This window comes from Phaethon aethereus, assembly GCF_964289735.1.
Source record: "Phaethon aethereus genome assembly, chromosome: 28".
NCBI lineage: Eukaryota > Metazoa > Chordata > Aves > Phaethontiformes > Phaethontidae > Phaethon > Phaethon aethereus.
Genome location: NC_138604.1, coordinates 237,883 through 265,371, shown reverse-complemented (window position 1 = coordinate 265,371; position 27,489 = coordinate 237,883). Strand labels below are relative to the sequence as shown.

The 27,489-nt window shown below is 50.8% G+C and overlaps 1 protein-coding gene across 1 annotated transcript; it reads right to left on the bottom strand.

The window, feature by feature from the left end:
* Positions 1-7,707: 7,707 nt before the first annotated feature.
* Positions 7,708-26,251, bottom strand: LOC309414218 (serine/threonine-protein kinase PAK 3-like; the record flags this gene model as incomplete). Its single annotated transcript, XM_082011516.1, has 12 exons — positions 7,708-8,136; positions 9,083-9,220; positions 9,563-9,759; positions 10,197-10,296; positions 11,146-11,263; positions 12,114-12,226; positions 14,463-14,511; positions 16,115-16,178; positions 18,890-18,951; positions 20,048-20,182; positions 20,906-20,943; positions 26,159-26,251. 12 exons carry the CDS (start codon positions 26,249-26,251, stop codon positions 8,047-8,049), a joined length of 1,197 nt encoding a protein of 398 aa, XP_081867642.1. The 3' UTR covers positions 7,708-8,046.
* Positions 26,252-27,489: the final 1,238 nt, after the last annotated feature.

Sequence of the window (27,489 nt, the reverse complement as noted above, 5' to 3'; positions counted from 1 at the left end):
GAGCAGGAGCAGCGCTCTGGCACCCAGGATTAGTAACAAGAATTTCTGCTCTGAACTGGGGCTTAGTCCACGGGCAAGTACAGCAGTGACCCAGGTACGCAACTGAGGGCGTCAGTGAACACCCAGGGCCACACACACTGTACCTTCTTCCATCGCCTCCTCTCGAGGAATTGTTTTCCAGGCTCTTCCATCTCATCGCAGCTTAGATAACTGCGCACTGGCTCAGGGCTGACAGGGGGACCTTCTAAGGGTGTTAACTCTGCTTTGGGCTTGGTACAAGCACAAGGCTTCATCCTTTTGGCTTGGCCCCCAGCAGAAGGTGGGCAAGCAGCAGCTTTGCAAGCAGTTTGATGGAACTTGTACACCTACCAGAGATTAAAAACCAGCCAAAGAAAAAGCCCAGATAAACTGTGTTAGAGAGTGGCAGAAAGAAACGTCAGGGCTGACCGATGCTTATGACACGGGGGTTTGGCATTTGGGAGACTGGAGCTCCCAACAGACTCAGCTCTTTGAGTGGAAACGTCCTTCAGCTTTTGATCCTGACAGAAATATTACGGACTGCCCCCATCTCTACTTTGCCCTTGCCTGAAGCATTTGCTTGTCCATGCCCAGTTATTTTCCACACTTACAAAGGATGTTTAATCATCAAAACAGTACTACAAACTGGCAGCCAAATGCCTCTTCTCTCAAAGACATGAAAACTGCAGCTAAATATGGCACAGGTACCATGACAAGCCTTCTGGTCTGGCTTAGGTTGCAAAAAGCAAAGTCTTCTGAATCTCTGTGTTTCCATCCCTATCCATTTCCTATCTTGAAAATAGGAATTAGATGGCTAAAAGAGAGTGAGCAGGGTCAATATAAAGAACCTGTGACGGCTATATTTGTCCTTCTAGCATGGCATAGGATATTTTAGCTGTATCGGCAACTTCTAGTCAGCTATCTTTGGTTAGGTATTTTCGAGCCCTATCCCAGCATAGCCTAGCTGTGAGCAAGGCAGTTCACTGTACCCATAAAAATCATACTTGTGTGTTTTACTGTACTTGCATGCACATTTTGCTTCCTATTAATAGGGTTATGAGTAAGGTTGAGAAGTCAAACATTTCAGTGTTAGAAAATGCAAAAATCGCTGCTTGAACTAGTGCTTTAGGTAATAATTAAATGTATGTTCCACTCTTTCTAGGTGGCTGGCTGAGCTTTTGAGGCCTAATTACGGAACTGTTACCGTATTACAATTGCCCTAACAATTGTAATAACTGGGAATAACTAGCAAATATATTTGTAATGCAAATATGTTCTTAAAGATAGGTCTTTATCATAACAAATTGGACATTTAAGATTAGGTGATATCTTTTTATCTGAATCTGCATGTTTCTTGCATCATTTCTGTAGCGTAGGTAATATCCCCTGTCATCTTGGATGGGTGTGTGGAGCTCTATTTTGTTCATGTAGACAAATGCTCCACAACCTGAAAATAAGGAATAACAAAGGAATAAGCAAATTTCAAAAAGGCTTTTTTATTTTTCTTTTAATCTCAAAATGGCTGTGATGTTCAGTAAATAAGGTCTTTCACCATACATTGAACGATGAAGATTGAAACTGTTAGAGAGATACTTGTTCCATAGGCATTGTCCATTCTGGGTACTGGACAAAATGGGGCCCTGTGGTAAAAAGTTTGTGTGCAGTAATGTAATTCAAGATCATATCCTTCATAGCAAAGAAGGGCCAAACTTAGATGACACAAGCAACCTTTATTTCTGGTATTTTCTAAGTTTCAAATGTTTGACGTTGTAAACATAAGGTTCTTTTCTTCCTTAATGGGTAAATTCTTGGATTTACAAAACAGCAAAGCATCTCTGCCCTCTCCCTTCTCAGATCCCATCATCTGAGTATGGATGTCATCAACAAGCACCATTAGAAAGTTTAGCACTTGAGCTTCATGGTAGCTGTAGAATAGCATTCCCTAGGTAGCCAGACAGTAGAGGACTGGAAGAGTCCTGGACTGAGTGAGTTTAACACGCAAAGATGTCTCCATGAGAATGGTTTTGATACTGGACTTACCACAAGCTGGCTATGACTAAATCCTCTAAAGCACTACCAGCAGCCATTCCCTGCAATCTGCCTACACTTTTACATGTTAAAAGCCCTGACCTTTGCAGACCGAATCAGAACGATGGTCTGAAAACCAAAGATGCTGTCTACCTAGTCAAGCTCTGTCAGGGTGGTTTTGCCCAGTGATCATACACAAAACAGGGCTCTCTCACGATTTAGGCTCCATTGTTCGGTAGATTATTCTTACGGGCAGGAACCTCTCATAGACCAAAACATACCTACCACAAGACATTATGTCAACCATGAAATGAAAATTTTCCTTCTATTTCCAGATGACAGGAGGCTTCTTCAGAAAACTCAGAAACCATTTAGCCAAAACTAGCTCCTGACCTTCCCCGCACCGGGAAGCAAAGAGCAAGCTTCCTCGGGACTTGAGAGCAGTTTCAAACTGTAGGAGAAAGGACTGCTCATGACAAAACCAGAAGCTCTTACACAAGTCACATCCTGAAACCAGCGCCTAGAGCTCTTCTCAAAAGGCAAATCCAACCAGTACACAGACGCCTGTCAAGAAAGGCCTGCGCTGCACTTGTTCGTGGAGAAGGAGCTCAAACCGTACGGAGGCCCAGACAAACAACTGGCAGGTCACAGCAGCCGCAGTTCTAGAAGCCCAAAGGATTCTGCCTGCGGGACGGAGTCATACAGAGTATTGTTCTGCTCCAGATCACAAACCACTGGACTGACGTTTCAGAGACCTGGGGTCTCTGGGTTAGGCACAAAAAGGCAGGAGTTTGCTACGCCTGTGCCGAACTGGGGACTGTGGAAGTTCTGCAGAAGGCTACAAGTGGCAGCACCTCTCGTGATATGCTTGTTTACCACAAAACCATGATCACCTCTGAGAATCAAGCACCATTTTTTAGGTTTAAAAGAATTTATTAGTTCTCTAAGAACATTCCTTACATATAGTCACCATAAATATTCTGCCGTAAAAGCTCAGTACTGCCCCGATACGGTTAACACTTAGTACCAGGGAAAAAACCACACTTAGAGACAAATGGTGAAATGATGCTCAATAGCACCTGAACGACAATGTCTTTGGTGTAGAACAGAAGCGATATTAACAAGAACTTCCAAGGTGCCATTTAGATACCGAGAACACTCATGGGCGAGAAGCCATTAAAGGGTCTGCATAGATGGTAACTCACAGACACGCTCCTGATCCAAAGTGTTGCTAGTGAGCAGTTTCTGCCACAGCCACCAAACCAGTTTTCCAGTGCAGTGGGGTAAACCAAGGTGAAGGCAAAATTAAGTCACCAAACACAAGTTATTTCTTCAAAGTAGCCACCTGCTCTATTTCCACCCCCTTCTGCTTTCTCCACCCGATTTCCAAGACATCAGGAGAGGTTACTGTTATAAGGTATCCTCCCATATTTCCTTATCATTTGGCCTAGAAGAATTCCAGGAAACCAAAACTTTGGTAAGCCCTGTACATCACACATCAACCACACATTCCTCTATGCCTGCGCCACGTCCAAAGCACAGATCTGGAGGTAGCTGTCAGAAGAGCATCTATAAAAGAACAGCTCTGTGAGGCCGCCAACACAAGCCACAGGTACCGATCGTGGCCGAATCACATTATGGCTTCCCACCCCGCGTAAGCCCCCGCACCGCTTGCCCCGCCAGTGCCCCCGCATGCCGGCCGGATGGGCCCCAGGCTGACTCGGGCTACGTGGGGTTGGGCCACAAAGCGCAGAGCGCGGCTCCTGCAGGCCGTGGCCGTCGCGGGGTGGTCTGCGACACTGCCAGCCGGGCAGTCCCCGAGCCCCCGCGCCCGCCGCCCCCACGCACCTTCTTTGGTCTGGGCATTGGTGACCTGCAGGTCACAGGTGGCCGCCTTCAGCTTCTCCCAGCCCATGATCTGGCGCTTGAGGTCGCACAGGGAGATGTGGAGGCCGGTGAAGGTGACCGTGTCATAGCTCAGCTTGGAGGAGAACTTGTAGTGGACGCACGACATGGTCGGGGCCTGCTCCACGACAGCGTCTACCGCGGCAGACCGAGGGGGCCGGGGCAAGCAGCACGGGCTGAGCTCACCCCTGCGACAACTCTGGCCGGCGGCCCTCAGCGATGGGCGGGTGGGCGGGCGGACGACGGGGAGAGGCCCCCGCGGCCCCGGCTCGGCCTCTGCTCCCTCTCTCACGCAGCGCTCCCAGGCCCAGCCACTCGCTGTGGGCACTCGGGCACCTCTGCCTCAGCATTCCCTTGGGGGGTTTACCGGACGCCAAGCGCCGGGGCTGCCCTGATCGCATCACTGCGCGTGCCCAGCGGAACGCTGCACCCCCCTGCGCCTCACCTGGCCTTGTGACAAAAAGCCATGTCCTGTCACCCCCCGGGCCTGTCACCGCCTGGTGTCCTGCCACCCCCCGGGCCTGTCACCGCCCGGTGTCCCTCCTGTCACCCCCCCGGGCCTGTTACCGCCCGGTGTCCTGCCACCCCCCGGGCCTGTCACCACCCGGTGTCCCTCCTGTCACCCCCCAGGCCTGTCACTGCCCAGTGTCCCCCCTGTCACCCCCCGGGCCTGTCACCGCCCGGTGTCCCTCCTGTCACCCCCCGGCTCTCATCACCCGCTGTCCCCTCCTGGCAGCAACCAGCCAGGCCAAGACAGCCTGGGGAAGACGCAGCGGGCTTTGCCGTGCGGCGCTTGGCTGCCCGTGCCCAGGCCCAGGGAAGGGAGGGGACAGCTCAGGGTGTCTGAGTGTCTCTTCTTGCATTTTCGGGAAGTTCCGTCAAAGAAGCCAACGGCCATTGATGGTTATTGCCATAAACCCATCTGCTTGAACTGGTACCGCTTCCACAAAAAGAAAAAGACAGACCATCGCCAGAGGAGACGCCCTTCTGAAGGGCACAGAAGGCCCCGTATGCAGACCGGACCCCCTTCTGAGGGAAGTCTGCTGTCTCCCTGGGGCCCCAGTTAAAGGTGTGAAGAATAAGCTTCCCACCCTGGTACGGCCCTCACATTATTCTCCATTATTGATTTTTCACGTAGGCAGTGACAAAGTTGCAGGAAGAAGTCCACAGGCAATCGAGAGAGACTTCAGGGCCTTGGGACGACTGGTTAAGGGACCGGGAGCACAGGTAGTGTTCTCCTCGGTCCTTCCAGCTGCAGAACGATGAGGGAAGAAAGAGGAAGAGCCAGCAGTTTGAGCCTGGTGCCACCGGCAGAATTGGGGGTTTCTGATCATGACCACACGACACCAGACCTGCTGGTGACAGACGGGGTACACGTGTCTGAAAGGGGGAAAAGGATCCTTGCACAGGACTTAGCAGGGCTCAGTGAAACAGCCTTAAACTAGATTTGAAGGGGGAAAGGGATAAAACCAGGCTGGCTAGAGATAAGCCTGGGGGCGGCATGCCCATGTTTGAGGGATGGTGCTAGCGAGGTGCTGCAGTCTGCCAGCTCGGTGGAGGTAGGGAGGATGGAGAGCTGTGTGACAGCCAAGACGCAAGGGTTATTGATGTGTTAGGAACCACAGAAGCACCTGAGAATGGTGACGCCAAAAAGCTGGTGGGATCAATAGCCAGCTGAAGTGCATCTGCACCAAAGCATGCAGCACGGGCAACAAACAGGAGGAGCTGGAAGCCATTGTGCAGCAGAGTTGCCATCATGGAAACATGGTGGGATGACTCACAGAACTGAGGTGCTGCAACGGATGGCTATAAGCTCCTCACAAGGAATAGGCAAGGAAGGAGAGGAGCTGAAGTAGCCCTGTATGTTAGGGAGTGTGTTGACGGTCTAGAGATTAGTGATGGTGACATTGAGGTTGGGTGTTTGTGGGTAAAAATCAGGGGGAAGACCAACAAGGCAGATAGTGTGGAAGGAGTGGGCTATAGACCACCCAACCAGGATGAAGGCCAACAAGGCAGATAGTGTGGAAGGAGTGGGCTATAGACCACCCAACCAGGATGAAGAGGCAGACGAAATATTCTATAAGCAGCTGGGAGAAGTCTCACGATCGCTAGCCCTTGTTCTCGTGAGGGACTTTACTCACCAGATGTCTGCTGGAAAGATAATAGAGCACAGAGAAGACGGTCCAGGATGTTCTTGGAGTGTGTGCAACAGAAGATCCTGACACAGTTAGCAAGTGAGCCAAGTTCAGACGGCGCCCCGCTGGACCTGTTGTTTGTGACCAGGGAAGGACTTGTGGGTCATGTGACGGTTGGAGGCCATCTTGGGCATAGCAATCGGAAAATGGTAGAGTTTTTGATTCTTGGAAAAGTAAGGAGAGGCATCAGCAGAAGTGCCCCTTTGGACTTCCTGAGGGCCTACTGGAGTCACCGTGTTCAGCCAGTTGGAGAGAGGACCGGGAATCCCCCGTATGATGTGTCCTGTCTGCCTGGTGGGCCTGTCCCAGGGAAGGCAGGGCGTGCTTCCAGGAGTCTCTCTCTTGCTCGCCCTCCCTGATGCTCCTCAACCTAGTCACCTCCTCCCGGAGCCCTGTCACTGCGCGGAGGACTTCCTCTCCCTGGGCGCACCTCCCGCAGCTGTGCTCACTGCTGCCGGCCATGAGCATTGCCTCCGTCTCTTGCCTCAGCCAAAGACACTGGGATGGACAGGGCGAGCGAGGGTCGGTCAGCAGGCTGGCTTCACGCCTCTAAATGCTTCTGCATTTCACACGTTTGTGCTCGCTCAGTGCAGAACTCCAGGTTTTAACGCGCTTTCCTCCAGAGCTGTCTGCTGCACCGGCTCCTGCATAGCTAAACTGCGCGAGTTGTCACTCACTCGTGTCGGCCTCGGTTTCCGTGGCAGAACTCGCGTGCGTAAGGACACTCACCTGCCCACGAGCCGGCGGAGCAGCCCCGCTCCCTCCCCCTCTGCCGAGAGTGGCGCAGATGCTACTGACCTTAACCAGCAGCTACAAGACGAGCAGGAGAGTAGGCGTCCTCCGAAGGGACAACACTCAGCTCTGTTTTGCCCTTCTCTACTGCACAGACTCAAGGTGGCTAATCCCACCGGTCTGTGCCTTTCCCAGCATGGCTACGATTCACCTCGGGAGCAGCCTGCTGCCAGCTGGGCTCTGATACGGGATGATGAGTCCGGTCCCAGGAAGAGGCAAGCACCCAGTGCCCGTCTGCTGCCGCTCGCCGCTACAAGTGCCTTCTTCCAGCCTGCGCCTGCGGATGCTGAGGCTGCTCTGTGCTCTGCAAGGGCTCTGCTGGGGCTCAGCACCAGGCAAGGCTGGGCCCGCTCTCGCCTCACGCTGCTCTGACAGCTTTGCATCAGACGAGCCCCTTCGGAGCGCACCGACTGATCTTTCTGCTTTTTCATTTTAGTCAGACTCTCATCCAGCCACACACATTACAATCACTTATACAAACCAAAATGCCAAGAACCAAACCACTAGACGTTCACAGGTGAAAGCCTGTATCTCAACAGGAGGTTTTGTCTGCCCCACTCGTGATTCGTTCTGGGTTGCAAGTGCAACTTCGCTGTCTTCCTCATCTCAAAGTACCGTGGCTGGGCAAATACCCGCGCCTGGGCGGTAGTCAAAAGGCAGTGCAGGCTGGAGTTTGTGAATGAAGGAGACCCTTCTCCAATGCCAAACCATACAAAAAAGAATCATCAAAGGGACCTTCCACCTTTACAGAAACCACTGACAATTTAAAAGTGAATGTACATCTTATTCACTGGGTGAGAAGGAAGGGAACCTTCCAGCTGAATTTGCTTTACCTTGGAAATGGCTGAGGCAGGCAAGCATTTTTGGTTGGTAGGTCTCTGTCTTAAGCCCCGTTTCGTCTTAAAAATAAATGCAGGAGCCAGAAAGCAGGAAGTAGAGAAATGATAATTTTTTACTCCTTGAGGGACTGGCTTGTTCTCCCTCCTACCACCAGGACTGTGACCGCTGTTTCTTCATCCATCCATCTGTCCCGCAGCACAAGCGTTGAGGTTTTATTTTGTTCTCAGTCCTGCTCTGAGCTGGCATGGGTGAAAGCCAGCCTGAAGCGCTAGCGGCTGCTGTTCTTAATCACTTCCTTTGCTGCAGCAATCAGAGGCGTCAGGCTGGAGAGAGGCTTGGCTAGCTTTAAAAATGGATGCTGTCCAAAGGGAAAAAAGAAATGAACCATGACTTTCCAAACTCAGGTACTCACAGGCTCAAGCAGTATTTCTCTGGTTATGGGGAATATGCAGAAATAGGACTGAGGGGACCATCTGCACCTGCGTCTTCGTGCCCAGTACCTTGCTATCACAGGCAAACTTGGCCCAAAATCCTATTAATCCCTTTATCAAGGTGTCATCAGCGCGCTGGGATTTTTGCCCTGCCAGCACTCTGGGAAACCACAGAGCACCAAGACAAGAGCAGGGAGACAGGTGACAGAGGACTCAGATCTGGGTTGCAGTGATAGCAGTGGCTACCATCCCATTTGCCACTATGTACAACCGAATATACCACCAAAATTCAAAACAGGGCCACGAAAACGATCAGAGGGATGGAACCCCTCTCCTATGAGGACAGGCCCAGAGAGTTGGGCTTGTTCAGCCTGGAGAAGAGGAGGCTCCGCGGAGACCTTTTTGCAGCCTTCGAGTACTTAAAGGGGGCTTCTAAGAAAGATGGGGACAGACTTTTTAGCAGGGCCTCTTGCAACAGGACAAGGCGTAACGGTTCTAAACTGCAAGAGGGCAGATTCAGGCTGGATCTAAGGAAGACATTTTTTGCAGTGAGGTAGTGAAACACTGGCCCAGGTTGCCCAGAGAGGTGGTAGATGCCCCATCCCTGGGAACATTCCAGGTCAGGCTGGACGGGCTTCTGATCAACCTGCTCGAGTTGAAGATGTCCCTGCTCACTGCAGGGGGCTTGGACTAGACAACCTTTAAAGATCCCTTCCAACTCAAACCTTTCTATGATTCCACTTATTTTTCCTTTGAAAAGCACCAAGACTGGAGACCAATATGAGGGGGTTCCATCTCATGCCTTCGAGTTTAGCTGATGAGAAAAGCATTACACAGTACAGCTGTTTCACTTGCAGCCCCTTCCCATTTTACCTGCAGAAGTTCCTTCGCAGACCCTCGCCTATCCACGTCGACCTCCAGGCAGCAGCTCAGAAAGTCACGAAACACCGCGGACAGTCGCTCGGGGTTCTGCAGCTCTGGTGTGCCGTTCGTAGCTATCTGAAGCAGTGCCTAGAAAAAAGGGAACACGAGACTCCACCTGTTTCCTTCCACCTGCACCGTACTGTATACATGCGTACGTATACGCATAGAGCAACATTCATTTCCTCCTGAATTCCTGCATCCTATCAGGAATTAACTGTGCAGCATTGGGCTTTGTTTCAGCTCTCAGTCATGAGGTGTTATCTTGGTAGACATTCCTCCACTATGACACGCTCCTTTGGTGGAAGAACTGGTCATTTCATTGTAAGGAATTGGGACAAAACTGCAAACTTCAAAACATCAAAATACATTAGTTTACTACAAGTATCAGTGCTAGAAAGACGGTAGTACCTGGTTTTATTTGCACCTTACCCTGGCAGGAGTTGTGTTATAGTAAGGAGGTTCTCCTTCTGCCATTTCGATTGCCGTGATCCCAAGCGACCAGATGTCCACTTTGGGGCCGTACGCGTTTCCTGACACCACTTCTGGTGCCACCCAGTAGGGAGACCCGACCATCGAGCTCCGTTGACTCTGCTCAGGGGTAATCTGAGCACACAAGCCAAAATCAGCTGAGGAGAAAAACAAGTATTGTTACAGACAGCTTGACTTAGGAAACCAAGCAAAAGAAAACCCTACCAGATGCCTCAGAAGGCGTTGTTGAATCTCTCTGGAAAAGCGGCCGCGCTCTGTTTAGTCAGTGCTCTAGCCAGGGAAATACTGAATTGGCCACTTAACATCCCCCTCGAGTTTCATGTACTGGCTTCTATTTACTTGAAGCTTTAGATTATGCTTTATTATTGTCCCTTCTAGAAGGGACACGCACAAACCAAACCCACTCTCTACACCTTTTTCCTTTCTGTACCTCTCTGGACGTTGGCACTGTGCTCTTCACTTGCAGCCGTGGTCACTGCACTACCACGGGCATCACTTTTGGATAACGGGCAGTCAGTCAAAAGCAGCCCCACACCACATCCTGGGAACGCTGCACCTGACCAAGAATACCTACTCAGTTTGACAGATCCATCCATGCCGAGGAGAATATTGTCGCTTTTGATGTCTCTGTGGATCACTTGGTTGGAATGAAGGCAATCCAGTGCTTGCAGGCACTCATAGGTAAAAAAGAAACATGAGGGTAAAACTTAATGACCGGCTTTCATCACACACGAAAAGAAATGGCTCTAAAAGATTAAATTTCTAGTTGAAGTGGGAGTAATGGCAGAATATTGTGCTGTCAAGAGGAAGAGCTTGCTGCTTCAACACGGAGTAATAACTTTCTACTCAAAGGCATATTAGCTTTTGAAAGGGAAATGTCAATTCTTGTCACAGACTATCCCCTAAAAGCACACACGGAATGACTGCTGCTGCAGGGAGTGCGCTATCTCCACCCATATGACAAACTACTTTTTGAGAAAAACCAAAAAGTGCCTTCCTTTGGTACCAAATGGATCACTTTCGGGTCGGAGGTTGCATGACAAAGATTTTATTGCTAGGCTTGACAGCAGATTGGGAAATAGCGTGTCAGTCATTTTTCAGAAGCAAACACCACTTTGGGTGGAATGCTGTCCTTCTGAGCCGAGGCCTGTGACAAAGGTGCCTCCTTTTTTCTTTGCTTTTAGTTTGAAATTCTGCCACCAACATGTTTGCTTTTACAGGCATGGAATACAGTACAGACGTGCTCAAGGCAAACATTGAGAGAGGCAAAGTTGAGAAGAGTAAAACTGAAAAAAAAGAGAGTACAATAACAGCACGGAAGAGTAAAACAACAGAGTGTAATAAGCGCAGTGATACTGGCAGGCACTCATTAGCGATATTGGCACTTAAGATGCTCTTTCTTCTCCGTATCATCAAAGCAACAGAGAAACAAAGCTCTGATCATGAAATCTCTCGTGCTCTTACCACCTGTTTAGAAGTACCATCCTGTCCCAGTAACCGGAAGCACAGGCGGGATCCCTTACCTCCCTACAGACAGCTGCTATCTGTCCTTCATCCATACATTTCTCCACAACAACATGGTTTAAAGAGCCGCCAGCCAGGTATTCCATAACCACCCAGAGTGCATCACCGACTAGGTAGCTGAAAGAAGAAAGCAATGGCACTGAGATGAATGTGCACAGCTAAATTACCTCAGGAAAAAGGCTACAGCTGATTTTTGTCTCCAGGTCGTTCTTACATGAGGACAAGACAACATGAACAGACATTCCCTCTAGGCTATAGACTACGTAGAATCTGTGCGGTCTAAGTGAGAGAGGCCCATAAGTGAACAACGAGACGTCCGAGCTGGCAAGCAAGTGAAAAATGCAGTTCAGTAATGGCCAAGATAAATCCTGGACCAGGACATATCCCATCCTCTGGTTCATCGTCTTAACACGTACATTCCATGATCAGCTCCAGGAACAAGGCAACACAACTTCCACAGTTGTCCATGGTAGGAGGGCGTGTACCACTGAGGACGGAAATTGGCCAACGGTTTGGAAAACCTGACATGAAATACATCCCGGAACAGGAAAAACCATTTAAAAAGTGGCAAATTACGTGTTTCTGGAAACGAGAACCTCGCCTTCCTCACATCCACAGCAACGGAAAATAGCGGGAACAGCCGAAAGGAAATAGTTTCGATGAGGATTTATCAGCACTTAGGATAAGACACAGAAAAGATGATCAACTTAAAAAAACACAAAACCAATCAAGCCAACAACAAAACAACATGGAGGTAGGCTGATATGGCTGGTCCAGCTCTTTGAAAACAGTCTTAAACAATATATGCCAGAAAAGATTAATGCAGACAAAATGCAGTCTCCTCCCACACGCTGGCTATGAGTAGATAAACAGGGGCCAATTTTCCGCCAGCGACCAAAGGTTTTTTTAAATCTTTGGCTCGCAGCATGTAAATGAACATTCACGTGATAACACCAGAACTACTCACCTGTCTAAATAGTTAACAATATTGGAGTTCTTGTTTTCCCTCATGACGAGGATTTCAGTAACAACTTGTTCCAATTTGGGCTCTTGTTGGAGATGAATTTGCTTTATGGCCACCTGAAACAAGAGGGAAAACCATTACCTTGAGTAGTCTCTTGCACGAGATCAGAATGAACATGCAGCCAGCGTTTTTGGAACGACATAGCAGAGCTGTGCCCAACTGCCTTGTTCTGAGCCCAAAGAGCTCAGTAGCTTACATTACAACGCCCGCTTTCTCTGCTAGCCTGGGTGCTAGTTACAGGACACACGGCCATATACATTTGGTCGTGTAAAATCTGTACAAATGGCCTTTAAACTATCAACCACGCATCTCTAACAGCACTCTCTGGAGTGACATTCTTCTCAAATGGTCTTCGTTTACGACCACTGTTACTGCTCATGCACGTTTTGCAAGCAGGAAGTGATTTTGTTACTGTGAAAATACATAAAAACAGCTGCTAATGCTTTAGTAATTCTAGGATTTGTGATCATTATTTCAGCAACTGCTGTTATTCTTGACTTGACTGCATAATGGAGAGAAAAGAGACGTACTTTACGTATAAAACGCCGTACCAAAAAAACATTAAGGTTACACACACACAAAAAATACATCCCTAGCACTTCCTAACTTCTTGAATTATGATTTTGCAACTCGAAAGACACATTCCTTAACGCAGTTTAGATTAGATTGGCAATTATTTTGTGGGTATCAAATAAAAGAATCCATTCTAGGGCATTTTATGGATACAGCCCGGGTTCTAGGCAGGGCTTAGGGCTTTTAGATCCCTTATAGACCTCAACCTAAGAGCCGTTATAAAGTGCCGCTGTCTAGTCCTGCTCTTGACATGGCACGAAAGGGACCACCCCTCCGCTCTCATTCCTGGGTTTCTAGCCACATTTTCAGGCAGGGTTTGTACAGATGCAAGAACTCTTGCCTTGGACAAGGGAAGGAATGTGAAGAGGCCACTTGAAATCGTCCACTACAGGGACTGTCAAAGCTAATGCCGCTTTCCTTCAAGATTTCTTTCTCACCCTCTGGCCCCCACTTACCCACGAGCACTTCATGGGCTGTAACGGGCTGTCACTGACACCAGACCTAAACACGACTGTTTGGTTTAGGAGAGATCTTTGCTCTTGAAATACGTCTTCTCATCTGTCTGTGTGTGTGTGTGAACCAGCTTCAGTTTGACTAAGCCAATGCCGCGGCCTAAGCGTGATCTCTCTTTAATTAGGTCTGGCATTATGCTTTGAAGAGGAAACACATGCTGGATCAAATGCTAAGGAGTGTTACTGCCTGAACCTGCGATGAGGATAAACTGGGACTGAAGGACGGCAGCCTCCATCAGCTACTTGACGCATTCATGTATTTCGTAAGGAAGACAGAGCGAGTGTGGCGCCTCTGCAAGATACCGCTTCCCTCCTGGCATTCTTTCGAGTAGTCAATAAGGACAAAGTCTGTGCGAAATTAAGCGACGTAATGAAGCGCTCTCTTCCTCACAGCACTAGGGGGATCTGTGAGCACCCCTCGGGTTCTCCCGATGCCTCTCATTACGACAGATCTTTTGATTTTACTATGTGTATTGCTAACCAAACTATGGCCAGGTGCACAGGCAGATTTCATGCTGTCAATGGACAGAGTGCAACTGTAGAGACAGACCAACACTCTCTGTAGCAGCACAACTTCATGCACACTAGGGAACAGAGCGAGGACAATTTCTAAACCAACACAGTGACGCTGGCAATAAAAATGCTATTGTTTTCATCTGGCCCAAAAGCTTGCTGGGATTTCTTTGCAGGTTTCTCTCCATTACGATACCCATTCAGGCTTGACGTAACATGGTTCCAGGCTGGGACCAAGAATGCTGTGGAGAGCAGCAGCCTGCTCTGAAGACAGAGTAAGTAGAAAAGTAATTCCCTTGCAATTGGCCTGAAAAGCTATGGGGGAAGCATCGGCCCAAGCGCAGAGCGCACCAAGGCTCTTCCTGATTCCAGGGGGACCAGGACCTCCCTCCAGGAATTCGCAGGCACCTTTTCAAGCATTAAGCAACACCTCAGTGCAACAGTTGCTGGAGAGTGGATGGCCACAGTGAGTGTTCAGTTACGGAGGCACAGAACCACGTTGCCCTTAAAGAGCTTTCCCTGAAAGGCTGAAGACAGCAGAGGATGTATTTTGCCAGCTGACACTCGCCTGTGCTTCAGAGGAACCGCCTTGGCAGCAAAGATCTACTGGCCACCCAAAAGCCCCATCCACCCTTCGCACCAGAGGGGAGAGCACTAAAGACCTGCAAACTCTGCTGGGACTGTTGACACTTACCTCTTGTCCTGTGGCGATGTCGATGGCCATGTAAACAGTTCCAGATGCCCTAGAAACAAAACAGCAGCAAAGAAAGGAGCGCTTTAGTCCCCATGAGTGAAAGCAAGCCCAGACAGGAGATCTCTGCTGCCTGTAGGGTTTATAAAACACCTTTTGTTCATCCACTCCTTCAGCCAGCAGCGCACAGCGCAGCAGCCCACCAGCCCTCTGCCACGCAGAGTATCCAAGAGAAAACTTATGTCCAACATGAAGAAAAGGGGATGTCCAACATGAGGAAACGATCCAGACACAGCTTTCTCCAGCATGCAGGCAAACTATTCTCCAGCCATCCTGCGAGGTCACAGCTAGAGCAGGTTAAGGCATGTCGTGTTTCACACACAAATGGAGAACTGCTCAAAACAGGGGATCCCTAGACAGCTTCTGTAGGTGTCAAGAGCCGTCAGCAGCCGTTTCTGTTAGGTGCAACAGACACGTGAAGGACTCTTCATGGAGTCTGTGTTTTGCTTCTGTGGCAGACACAGGCTGTGTTGTAGAGCCACCAGAAACAAATGGCGCGCTCATCTGCAGACTAGGCAATGTGGGGTTTGTTTGCCACCTGCCTCTCGTTTAAAAGAGGTTCTTCCCCTGTAATGATGCGAAGGGCCAGAAAGGCCACGATCAGAGGAAATCCCTTGGGGTTTAAAGGAACTGTGGGCTTGTAAAGCCTAATGGGGCTTCCTTCAGAGCTAAGCACAGGTTTACACGGCCATCATGTCAGAAGCTCACGTCTGCATGGGCAGTGAGGCAAGGGAGAGCCAGGGAGGGAATTCTGAGAAGGGGGAACACCCATCCGGCAAGTGTCCCACTGACTGACAATGCCAAAATCACTTTGCTCCTTTTCACCTGATCCCCCGGCTTGCTTGTATACCTGCAGGCTGAAACATGTCGGAAGCATTGGAATCCAACAGGCACCGGGGACGACTTTTGTCTGAGGATCTTTCCCATCGCTACAAAGTGACCTGCGGCACGACAGTCACGAGCTGGTGACGGCAGCACGCTCACTGCTCTGTAAGAAGGGCGTGCTGTCTTCAGGCTGCACTAAAAGCTGGAGGAAATCAGCTGAGAGACCCTTTTAGGCCAGTGAGTAGCCACTTCTCTTCCCACCAGTCGCTGAGGCACCTTTGTACAAGCTCACTCTTAGGACTGTCAACACAAAAGACTGTGAGGCCGATGTCATATTCTCACGGCGACAGCAATAATCTGCTGCTTCACACGCATGTTTCTCCTGGCTCTCCCTTCTTCAGTCGACACGTATCTTTTGAGAGCCTGGCACAGCTCTAAGTGTCCACTGACATTTTACAAATGACAATGAGAACCAAGGCTTCGGGTACAACGCAAGCAGCAATCCCAGAAAGGGGTTTTATACAATGAATGGAGCAGAAACACCTTCCCACAAGTGCCCCACCAAACAAGAAGTGTCTACGATAAAGTCTGCCAGAGAAAGAGCATGAGTGCGTCTGGCGCTCTGCAGCATCTATCAGTTCTAGGTCCGCAACGTGCTACCCTGACTGCAAACCTCACAAGTAGTCAGGTTTTTGTTACAAAGAGTAAGGTCACCTCACCAGCAAATTCCTGGCCCACCTTTTTGTATCAGTAACTGTGGCTGGACTTACCCTTGGCCAAGTTTTTCCAGTCGAGTATATTTTTTCTTAGGATGTCCCACGCTCACAATGCTCCCTGAAAGAAACAAAATTGAAGATGCACAATGCAAACTGGAGAGACCTCCTGCCAGCAGGTCAGAAATGCAGCCCCACTGTCCAGGGTTGTGAGTCATTTGTAGCCAGTTGGGTAACAACAACAACAAGGGCATACAGGCAGCTCCGTAGCACAGACGGCCTCCACAAAGACCGATTTCCTACAGTCCTTTGGAGAGTTATCTTGACAGGAAACTACGAACACAGAGAAACATTTGCAGGAGACAGGTATCAGAAAAGAACAAGCACCAGTGCAAGTGTTTGTTGTCTAGAAACACTAACGAGAGCTGGAACAACAGAGCCTCGATTTCCTTAGGAATAAACCCTCTGTGTCCTTCAACACAAGTTTTAGTACTTCCAGAGGTGAAATGCACCTTGGGTTCTGGAAGCAATTTTGATGAGCAGGTGCCACTTTCCAAACAGGAAGACTCTTGCAGAGTGTTTCCAGGAGGGGATCTTCTCAGCCCTTCAGCAGTTTGCCGGAAGAATGCCTTAATGTTTTTAAAGAACAGCATCTCATGATATAACCAGGAATGATGGGGCTTGAAGAACTATCTTCACCCTCATCATTTCTTACCAGGCTACTTTCTGAAGAAGACCTTGCTTATGCCGCTCTAAGAACCACACTGCTTGCAGCAATGTGGCTCACACTGACGCGCATTTGCCCCGCACGCTCAACACTGCACGCATGCTGATCTTCACGAACAAGCACAGCCGTGCTGGAGAGCAAGAACAGCAATATTCCTCAGGCTGCAGCGTTCCACAGGCAGCTGCACAAACGAGATGCTGATCATTCCAGCAGAAAGGCTCAGAAGCCAGGCCAGATGGGGTGCTGCCGCCTCCCGGCAGCTCTGCACTGCAGCAGTGGGAAGGCAGGGCCGGCCCATACGGCACAGGGCGTGGGACAGTCCGGGTCCATCAGCCGCTGTGCAGCTCATGTGCCACCGACAGCTAAAATTAAGGCATGCACTGCTTGACGGCTTCTCGCCCACTCAGAGGTGTGGGCACTCGGAATGGGAAGGAAAGCAAGCAGTAATTTGGACACTCTGGGTGTCTCAAATGAAACAGCCAAAATCTGATGGACTCAAACAAATCTGAAGGAACAACTGAAAAAACAATATAGAGGTTTTTCTGGTCCGGCAGTTTCCTGGATAAAATGCCAACAATGAAGCAGAAGTGACGGCTCAAAGCAAATGACTCCTAAAGGTTTCACTTGGAACGTACATCACTGAAATACTTCAAGAAGATCAGTTCAGCAGGAAAGACTTCCAAAGTTTCACAGCAGATTTTGGTTGACTGATCTGGCAATAACCCTGTATCACAACGACAATCACATACTTGTTCCCCTGTGCATCCAAAACAAAACTAGGTGACGTGCTCTCCGCTGTAAGGAGCAACAAACACCTCTCTCCCCTGCCCAGGCCATTTCTCTGCAGCAGAGGGCTTTAGCATCCAAAGGGGCATCTGCCTGCGTGCCTAGCCAGGAATCCCACCTGCCGGCACAGCAAGAAGACGGGGCATCAACACCATCTGGTACGCTCCCCGCAGAAACTATTTTGCTGGCCTTGCAAAATGGCTAATGGGAGCTGCAGGAGAAGAGGTTCCCCGTGCCCCGCGGGACTCGCTCCCCTCACCCGGCACTCCAGCAACGCCAGCCAGGCCTCACTGCTGATGGCAGCGGGAGCGCCTGCCTGCTGCTGGGGGATGCTGACACAGTCTCGAGTACTCTGAAGTGGTCCTGCCCTGCTGTGCCAGCCTGCAAGAGTCGGAGGATCTACCTAGGAGCTGGGCTCTCTCATGAACCCAACAATTCATTATGTGAGAACGCAGCACCGGCAGCTATTACGTGCAAGAAGCAGATTCAATTGGCTGTACTGCAGAATCACAAAGGGCTAGGTGCCTTTTCCTTGCAGTGCACTTTTACCTGATCATGCCACATAGATGTGTCTCTCCGGTCTTTATAAGCATAAAGCTAAGAAATAAGGATTGTTATAGAAGGCTGGGTTTTTTCTTTTGGGGCACACTGGAAACACCTCTTCCTCACTCTCCATGGGGTCAGCTGATGTTCTTTCAGAGGAAGGCTCTCTGACAGAAACGTAGAATTCTTATAAAAACAAACTCTGATATTAGAAGAAGTCATACTACTAACAGCAATCACAAAAATGACACCAGCTGAATATCTGGGGCAGGAGAGGTCCCTGAGGCTGAAGGAATCCGTTTAGTGCTGTAGTTGTCTACTGGGGGAAAAAAATTAACACAAAAACGAAAAAACACCAAACCAAAACCCCCCCCAAAATTTCTGCAAAGTATTTTTGCTCCAATTTCTGGTGAGAAGTCGGGAGTCTGCAGAGAATTTAGCAAGCCAAATATTCTGTTCAGTTGGGCCATCAGCACACAGGAAGGAGTTCACTCGGTCGTTCACTAGGTCATAGCCTTCTGCTCAAGCAGAAACCATCTGCTTTTGCCTTGAGCGTGGAAGGAAGCTCAGGCAACTCCAACCCAGTCATAGCTGCCCGCAGAGGCAGAAGGAATAGCCAGAGTGCTCTCCCGCTGCCTCTAAGCACCACAACAGGGTGAGTAGGGAGTCCTAAGTGACTCGGTGACACTCAACTGAGGATGAACACTGGGTACATACAATCCTGAGAGGTGCAGACAGTACACTGCTTCATCAGACAAGAAATACAGAATACGTACTCAGTTTCTCTAGGACCTCCTCATCTGTCCTCTCGGATTTTGTCTCTTGCCCGTCTGTGCTTCTGGACGAAGTGCTTGAGCTTTCAGATTGCAGACTGCTGGCTTCTTTAGCTGGTGCCAGTGCAGGGGCAGGCTCAGTTACAGACTGTGTGTAGATCTGTGACAAGAAATGACTTTGTGTCAGAAAGGTGGCTTGCAGAGATGCCCCTGAGATCATATTGCAAATGCAAACGCTTAAGAAGATGCTGTCTGCCCCATCCAGGGCTCTTAAAAAGTTGGGTTTTGTTGTCCACATCTGAAACTGAATGGGCAAAAAGGAAAGGCTCGTTTTACACAAGTTCATGGCCATGATTAAAATTAATTTTAAATTTTAAATTTTAAATTTTCATTGCTTTTCTAAAAGATGACTGAAACAATGAATCTACTGTGCTGCAAGGACTCAGAACTAGACGTGTTCAGGGCCCCAGAGCCTTGCTCCTTGGTGCTCCTGTGTTTTCACAGGTAAAACAAGGACGCTTTAGTTGGTACGTAAGTGCTGAAGAGAAGCAGGGAGCATTTCTCTTTTCTCATCCTAACCCTTGATCTGACTTCTCCTGAGGATTTCAAGCTTTGGGGAGTGGCCATTAGGAACTGCGTTCCACTCCTTCAGAGACCTACCTTCTCTGCACAATGTCGAGCTGCAAAGGACGCTTCTCACCAAACTTCAGGCATGTACAAGAGAAGGGGATGGTCTAAGCTGTTCACTTAGCTACTTGGACAGGCTGTGCAGAGGGACAGGGACCTCCAGGGGACAGTTTCTCCTGCAAGTATCCTGCAAGGGTGTGAACTGCGTCTGATGACCGCTCTCTCCACTGACGACAGAGAGCCTACACGGACACTTTGCTCAAAGCTGCTCACTGCTACAGCAGGAGCATTAAAAGACACAACGCTACCTCGTATCTGATACTCAGATAAATTCACGGTCCCTATCAGAATCACGGGAAACTCATGACTAAATGGGAAAGTTCAAATCCGATTGTCCTGGTGTCAGTGGCCTGGGTGGAGCACTGCCATGGTAGGATTCCAGCCCGCAGAGTCTTCACCAGCAAGTGCTGCCTGATCGGAAACATGCAGCTCTGAATTCCCCCAAATACAGCACTAGCCAAAGCTGGGACTTACTGATGTTGTCCGTTCAGGCCAGGGTGCGATAAGCCAGGGTGCAGGTTCATTGCCACCTTCCTCTTCTTCATCACCTTCATCCTCTTCCTCAGAAACAGGCGGAGCTGGCAGGGGTTCACATGCTGGTTTTGTGCTCTGTGGACACACAGGAGCATGAGCGACAGTCACCACTTTGGCACTTGGGAGCTTTGATAATTACACACAACTTGGGCCTGCTCAGACATCATCAGGAACCAATCTGGACCTGCCTGTAGTCCTACAGGCCCCACTGCTAAGTTACAGGTGGCACAACACCATTGCAAGGTTACAAATGACCCTGCTGTTTTGTTAAGCTGTCTTGGCATTTTTCATTCTTGCTGAAAACAACTAAACCATGGCCATGCTTAGCCAAAGTCTAATCTCACAAAATGCCATGCTTGGATATATCGCTACAAGTCACATCCAGGTGCTGGTTAATTGCTTTGGCATTTTATCTACAGAAATGGTAACAGTTAATTACGCTAACAAGTGTCTACTGGCTACGTTAATTAACACCCTTCAAAGGGCAAAGCCCGCTTCGTTGTCTTGCTGGGAATCCGCTTTTGGAGAGATGGCTATTTGTTTCTTTCCTATTTTACCCATGGGCTAATCATATTGCCTGTTTCCACCGTGCTCAACTTCCCTGTCTAGCATCTGTTTAAAAGTGCTTAAACAGAAAGTTAGAAAACAGCCAGTGATCCCTTTGCTGCTGCTGCAAAGACTCTACAGTTGACTTTCTGTCAGCCTACAAGGCTGGCACTTGGTCACAAAAGGCAAACCTCACAGCTTGCTCCACCATTCCTAAATGCTATGAAAGCGAAAGGTTACGTTCACACTCACCGAAGGACGGGCTTGGACGTATCCACGGGCGATTTTACCTGCAATGTGCAAAGGACAGTTAATCAGATGCTGTTATGAAACTGCCTGTTGTGGGGAAACCCACGGAACAAGGAAACCCAAAGAGATACACAGCATCCCTCCAGCAGCAACAGCTATTTTACATAGCAAGCAGGATAACAGCACAATATACGAGGTGACTCTTAGTCTACTCTTTCTTGTGTCTATTTTTTGCCCTGTTTGCCCAGTAAATGAAACAAGTAGAAACTTGGTCAAGAAAATGCAAGTTGCCCAAAGGTTCTGTTCCCCCCATAAAACTTCCCAAAACCCCCCTTAGCCATGGCAGTGCCAGTCTGACATAGCACAGTTACAGCTCCTGAGTTCAGGAGCGTACACGAACTGTTTTGAATTTTGCATTTCAGCACAAAAGTAACTGCATTTTTAGCAAACATTAAGTGTCAGGTTAGACAGTCATTATGGAGGTTAAAAGAAAAAGAGATGCTTTCCCTCAAAAGAAGAGAAACGTTAGCAAATTCTGGAGATTAACTTCACAGCTTCTAGGACTTCTGAGAAGCTCTCCCAGTCTGCACTTTAGAAGTTGCACTGGTTGAACCAGCAAACTGAGGAGATTGCAGACTCCACTGCCACAGACTATCATGCGTGGGGGACTGAACCACTGCTGGTTAAACCCCAAATGCTGTCCACACCCTGTGGGATGCAGACACCCCCTTATTAGCTGAAGCTGTTGACAGGAACTTTACCAAGGTAATGGTGTCTTAATGGCATTTTTGTTTAAACACCAACTCAGTTTTGAAGGAGCAGCCAAAGAACACATCGAAAGAGAAGCCAGCTGGGAGTAAAAACCTCCACTTACTTGCTAGATGTGTCACCAGCCAAGGCCTGTCTGGCAAATAAACTAGAGAAAAAGCCAAAGAAAAGAAACCACGAACTGCAGCACAGACTTGCTCTCTCATTTTTGCAACAGAGCGCCAGAACTTTGCAGGCTCTAGGCAACCAGGAGGAAAAAGGACATCCCCATCACATCTGCAGGCTCTTGGGCGGGAATGCCTACACCATGGGGGTCTTCCTGGAGTGAGCCTGCTATGGAGATCGCTCGGGACACTTATGCCTGCCTTCTCGCCCTCTGTGACACCGTGCCTCTTACATCACAATGGCAGCCGTTCTGGGTTGGTTTGGGAGTTTATGCACAGCAACCTCGTCCTCTGCATAGGGTTTGCGTGGCAAGGTTGTGGTGGCAGGGCTGCAGGGGTGGCTTCTCTGAGAAGCTGCTAGAAGTTTCCCCTGTGTCCGATGGAGCCCGTGCCCGCCGGCTCCAAGATGGACCCGCCGCTGGCCAAGGCCCCGGCAGTCAGCGACGGGGGCAGCGCCTCTGGGATAACATATTTCAGAAGGGGAAAGCCGGCACACGGCATTTGAAGCCGGAGAGAGGAGTGAGAACGCGTGAAAACAGCTCTGCAGACACCAAGGTCAGTGCAGAAGGAGGAGGGGCAGGAGGGGCTCCAGGCGCCGGAGCAGAGGTTCCCCTGCAGCTCCTGGTGAAGACCACAGTGAGGCCGGCTGTGCCCCTGCAGCCCACGGAGCTCCATGCTGGAGCAGATCTCCACCTGCGGCCGAAGGAAGACCCCACCCTGGGGCAGGGGGATGCCTGAAGGAGGCTGTGACCCCGTGGGAGGCCCACGCTGGAGCAGGCTCCTGGCAGGACCTGCAGAAAAGTAATCGGTAGCAAAGCTGAGCCCATGTGGTAGTGAACACCACCTCCCTGTGCCTTGTACCTGGGCCGCTCCACGTTTCCTGTGATGGCCACACGGTTTTTACCCTGCCTCCCAGAACAAGGACAGTCCTTTCTGGACACCTCACTCCTGGGCAGAAAGCCCAGAGACTTCCTTTAATGACAGAAATCCAAAGAGCTACAATAAGCTTTTTAAATCAAGCACAGACAATAAAAAGCAAACAAACCCACCAAAAATGACGGGTAAACCTCTGAGGCACTACTGAGGATGAAAAGGTCTTCTGATAAGCCCACTGCCCCTCACAAAACAGACAAGTGGCTTAAAGAGATGCCTGCAAAGAAACTGCAGATGGAAGAGAACCGTGACACCTCAAGTACAAGCCACCAACGTGGAAATGGCAGCACAGACCTTTCTGCTGCTCCTCCTACGAGCTCTTTGCCAGCCATGTGAAGACGCAAAATCAAGGATGATCGAATCAGACCTGACAAGAAACTGCCCCCCCCAAAGCCAAAATGATCAAGAAATCTCTTTGAAATACGGATTCGCAACCACTGTCATGAACGATGAACCGTGCCCTAAGCACACGCTGTGCCTTGAATTAGGAGCTAAGGACTGCATTAGGTCACCACCACGAGCAGATGTTCAAGCCCCAGACCTCCAGAACTCACAGACAAACAGAATCACAGAATCACAGAATCACTAGGTTGGAAAGGACCTTTAAGATCATCAAGTCCAACCAATAATCCAGCACCACCATGTCTCCTAAACCATGTCCTGAAGCGCCACATCCACACGTTTTTTGAACACTTCCAGAGATGGCGACTCCACCACCTCCCTGGGCAGCCTGTTCCAATGCCTGACCACCCTCTTAGTGAAGAAATTTTTCCTAATATCCAATCTAAACCTCCCCTGGCGCAACTTGAGGCCATTTCCTCTTGTCCTATCACTAGTTACTTGGGAGAAGAGACCAACACCCTCGTCGCCACAACCCCCTTTCAGGTAGTTGTAGAGAGCGATAAGGTCTCCTCTCAGCCTCCTCTTCTCCAGACTAAACAACCCCAGTTCCCTCAGCCGCTCCTCATAAGACTTGTGCTCCAGACCCCTCACCAGCTTCGTTGCCCTTCTCTGGACACGCTCCAGCACCTCAACATCCTTCTTGTAGTGAGGGGCCCAAAACTGAACACAGTATTCAAGGTGCAGCCTCACCAGTGCCGAGTACAGGGGCACAATCACTTCCCTACTCCTGCTGGCCACACTATTCCTGATACAGGCCAGGACGCTGTTGGCCTTCTTGGCCACCTGGGCACACTGCTGGCTCATGTGCAGCCGGCTGTCAACCAGCACCCCCAGGTCCCTTTCCGCCGGGCTGCTCTCCAGCCACTCCTCCCCAAGCCTGTAGCGTTGCATGGGGTTGTTGTGGCCAAAGTGCAGGACCCTGCACTTGGCCTTATTAAACCTCATACAGTTGGCCTCTGCCCATCGATCCAGCCTGTCCAGATCCCTCTGCAGAGCCCTCCTACCCTCCAGCAGATCAACACTCCCACTCAACTTGGTGTCATCTGCAAACTTACTGAGGGAGCACTCAATTCCCTCATCCAGATCATCAATAAAGATATTGAATAAGACCGGCCCCAGAACCGAGCCCTGGGGAACACCGCTTGTGACTGGCCGCCAGCCGGATTTAACGCCGTTCACCACAACTCTCTGGGCTCGGCCATCCAGCCAGTTAACCTCCACCATTTTTTCAGCAATGTTTCAAGTCACGCGATACTCAGGCCAGGATTTTACAAACTGTCACTAAACTTAACGATAGTCACCTCTTTGCAGGTTTCTGACTCAAAAGCAAAAGCCAAAAAGCCAGGTACCCTTGGGGAAACCCTTGTCCTTCCGTGTGGCTGGTGCCTTCCCATGCCTCTTCCTCAAGGCAGGAGAAATGACCGTGAGTGTGGAAGTCCACACAAATTCAGAAGCACACTTAATCCTCTGGTCGTCATTACCTGTGGGCCAGAAGTCCTCTCACCCCTCCCCAGAAGTGCCCGTTAGTCCTCTGGCAGTCATTCTCCAAGAACTGCAACTCCTCCACGCCTGCCTACCTACGACTCACCAGAAATGAGTCGGACCACACCAGCAGTGAAACTGCCCAACCTGCTGTAGACATATTACACCAGAAAAGATGTTTACAAGACAGCAAACACAACACAACCCACCAGAGCACCCAAAAATCAACCAGAAGAAACATCGTACGCAAACCACAGGTGCCTGTCTAACCACTATAAAGACACACGAGCTAAAAAAGGACTCTCCACAAAAAAAGGCTACACAGAACACAACCAAGGTAGAAATAACCTAACCCCAGGAACCCAGGGCAACAAATGCACATTCTGTCCATAACAGTAACATGCTTTAATCCCACCTCGCTTAAACTCTGGCACCCCGAAACCCTGCCACCCCATAACCCTAGCAAACGGTAGCCCTAGCATCCCCTAATCCTCGCACATTGTAGCTCTAGGATGTCAAAACCCTGAACACAAACTCCCTGGAAATCTCTGCCAGGGCCTTCAGGTGGCCCCAGATTTCAGACATCACAACTTGGAAGTGAGAGCAGGACCACAGCCCCAGGGATGTCACCAGCTTCCATCTTCACATCATCCCTCACACCCTGATAAAGCACCCGGCTTAAACACTCCCAGGGAGAAAGGCTGAGGCTCTCGTAGACGTTGAACCGGCCAGCCACAGCCACGGGGCTTCAGCTCATCTTTGCTGTGTCAGAGCCACCAGGCAGATGACTCTGTCCTCCTTGAGACACTCCTCAGGGCAGACGTACCGAGCGCCAGGTGGCTGGATATGGCCTTTGCGCTATGGGGAGGCGCGTTCTGGGAGCAGGATCTCTCACAGGGGCACTGGGAAGCCCTCCTGCATCCCTGAGAGACATCTCTGTGCCACTCCATACCTCACCAAAACCAGGGGTGGAGGAAAGCTGCTTTCATGGTCTCCAAGAGAACCAGCTCACCTGGGCCGCTCTGTGCTCACCAGGCACCTTTGCTGTCAGGCGGGTCTCAGCATTGCCCTGCAATCAGCTGTCTCCTCCCTGCAGGGCACTCTCCAGCACAGGGTACGTCTCCACTTGCTCAGCCTGTGGGCAAAGATCGAAGGGGAGGGATGAGTTTGCTTTGCCCTCATTCCCAGGGTGCCATGAGAGAGACCTGCCACCCCCAAATCAGCCATGTGATGTGGACACCACCTACGAGTGGCAGACGTGGGTCAGGACGGCTGTGGGGAGCGGGCAAGCCAATCTGCGGTGCCCCCGGTGCTGGCTGAAAGCAGAGCTGGAGGCAACGGGGCGAAGCCCAGGGCAGCCGGCAGCAGGGCCCGGCAGGGCGCAGCGCCCGCAGAAATGCCCGGCTCCTTCAGCCTCGGCCCCGGGGCTGCAGCACGGCGATGCCACCAGCTGGGGCTTCGCTGGGAAAAACCAGGCAGGGGTGACCCTGAACTCCCACACACGTACCTGGCCCCGGGACTTGGCAACCTGGCCCTCTGCCCATCGCCACCAGGGCATCCTGAAAGCAGCGCCACTGGCCATGAAGTGGTCCTGACACATCGCTCGACGCACGAGTCTTTAACCAGCAGGCGTAAAAAGAGGACAAATCCTGGAGGCCACTGCTGTTCTGCCCTTCTCCATCCCCTTGTCCTCATCCACATCCCTCTGTTTCTCAGTCTCTCTGTGTTCTTCCCCGTCCTCCCCTTGCTCTCTGTCCTGCTCTCTGTCCCGGCCTCCCCCTTTCTCTCTCCCCTTCCTTTTCCCTCTCACCCTTCCCCCGCTGTCCCTCTCTCCTGCTCCCTGGCCCATTTCTCTCGCACTCCGCTCTCCTGCTGCCTTTGCTCTCTCTGTCCCCTGTCCCGCTGCCTCACTTGGCCTCTGTCAGTCCGTCCCTCTGTCCTCCTTCCTGCCCTTCTTCTTCTCTCGCTGGCCCTCTGTCCTGCTGCTTACCACTCTTTTCCTCCCACACCTCCCTGTCCCCTTCCCCTCCAGCTCTTTCCCGCTCCATCCCTGTGCCGCCTCCTCCTCACCACTGGTTTTCCTTCCTCCACTGCCTGCCCAGCTCCCCCCCATTCTCCTCGTCCCTCAGTCCATCTCCCGTCCCTCTCCAGACACCCCACTGCCCTGCCCCAGCCCTCTCTGCCGCTCTGTGGCCCTCTCCTCCTCTGCCCGGCTCCCCCTGGGCCTGGGCCCGGGCCTGGGCCTGGGCCTGGGCCTGACCAGCCCTGGGCAGGCAGCTATGGGGATGCAGGGGGCAGGGCCTGGCCGGGGGGCGGGGTGCAGGGGCAGGCAGCAGGAGGGCGTGCCCCAGGGCATGCCGGGAGCTGTAGTCCTGGGCCCAGGGCTGCTGGGCGGCCATCTTGGCCTTGGAGGCACAGTCTCTGCTCCAGCGGCTGTGGGGCTGCCCTGAGGGCCGGGGCCTCTCAGCCTGCATCTGGCTCGGGTTTGCGTGGGCTGTCTCTGGCCTTGTTCTCCTGGCGACGTGCCACTTCCTGCCTCTGGAGAGGAGCTGCCGCAGCTGAAGCTGAAGAGCCCAGCAGAAGGGGAAGCAGCTGGAGAATGAAATGAAGGGGATCCCAGCAGCTACTGCCTCCAGATGCAGACAAGAGCCAGCCGGCCTCTCCAGGTGAGGAAGGGTCCCTCTCAGTAGTCCTCAGCAGACCAGACCTCCAACGTGCACCGCGGGGTCTGCACAAGTGAGGAAAAGCACAGTACGGCCATGTAGTGGGTGTGTGTGCATGGCTGTGCATGCAGGCAGCCTCACGTCGTACGAGCTGTAAGGCACCAACGTGTTCTCT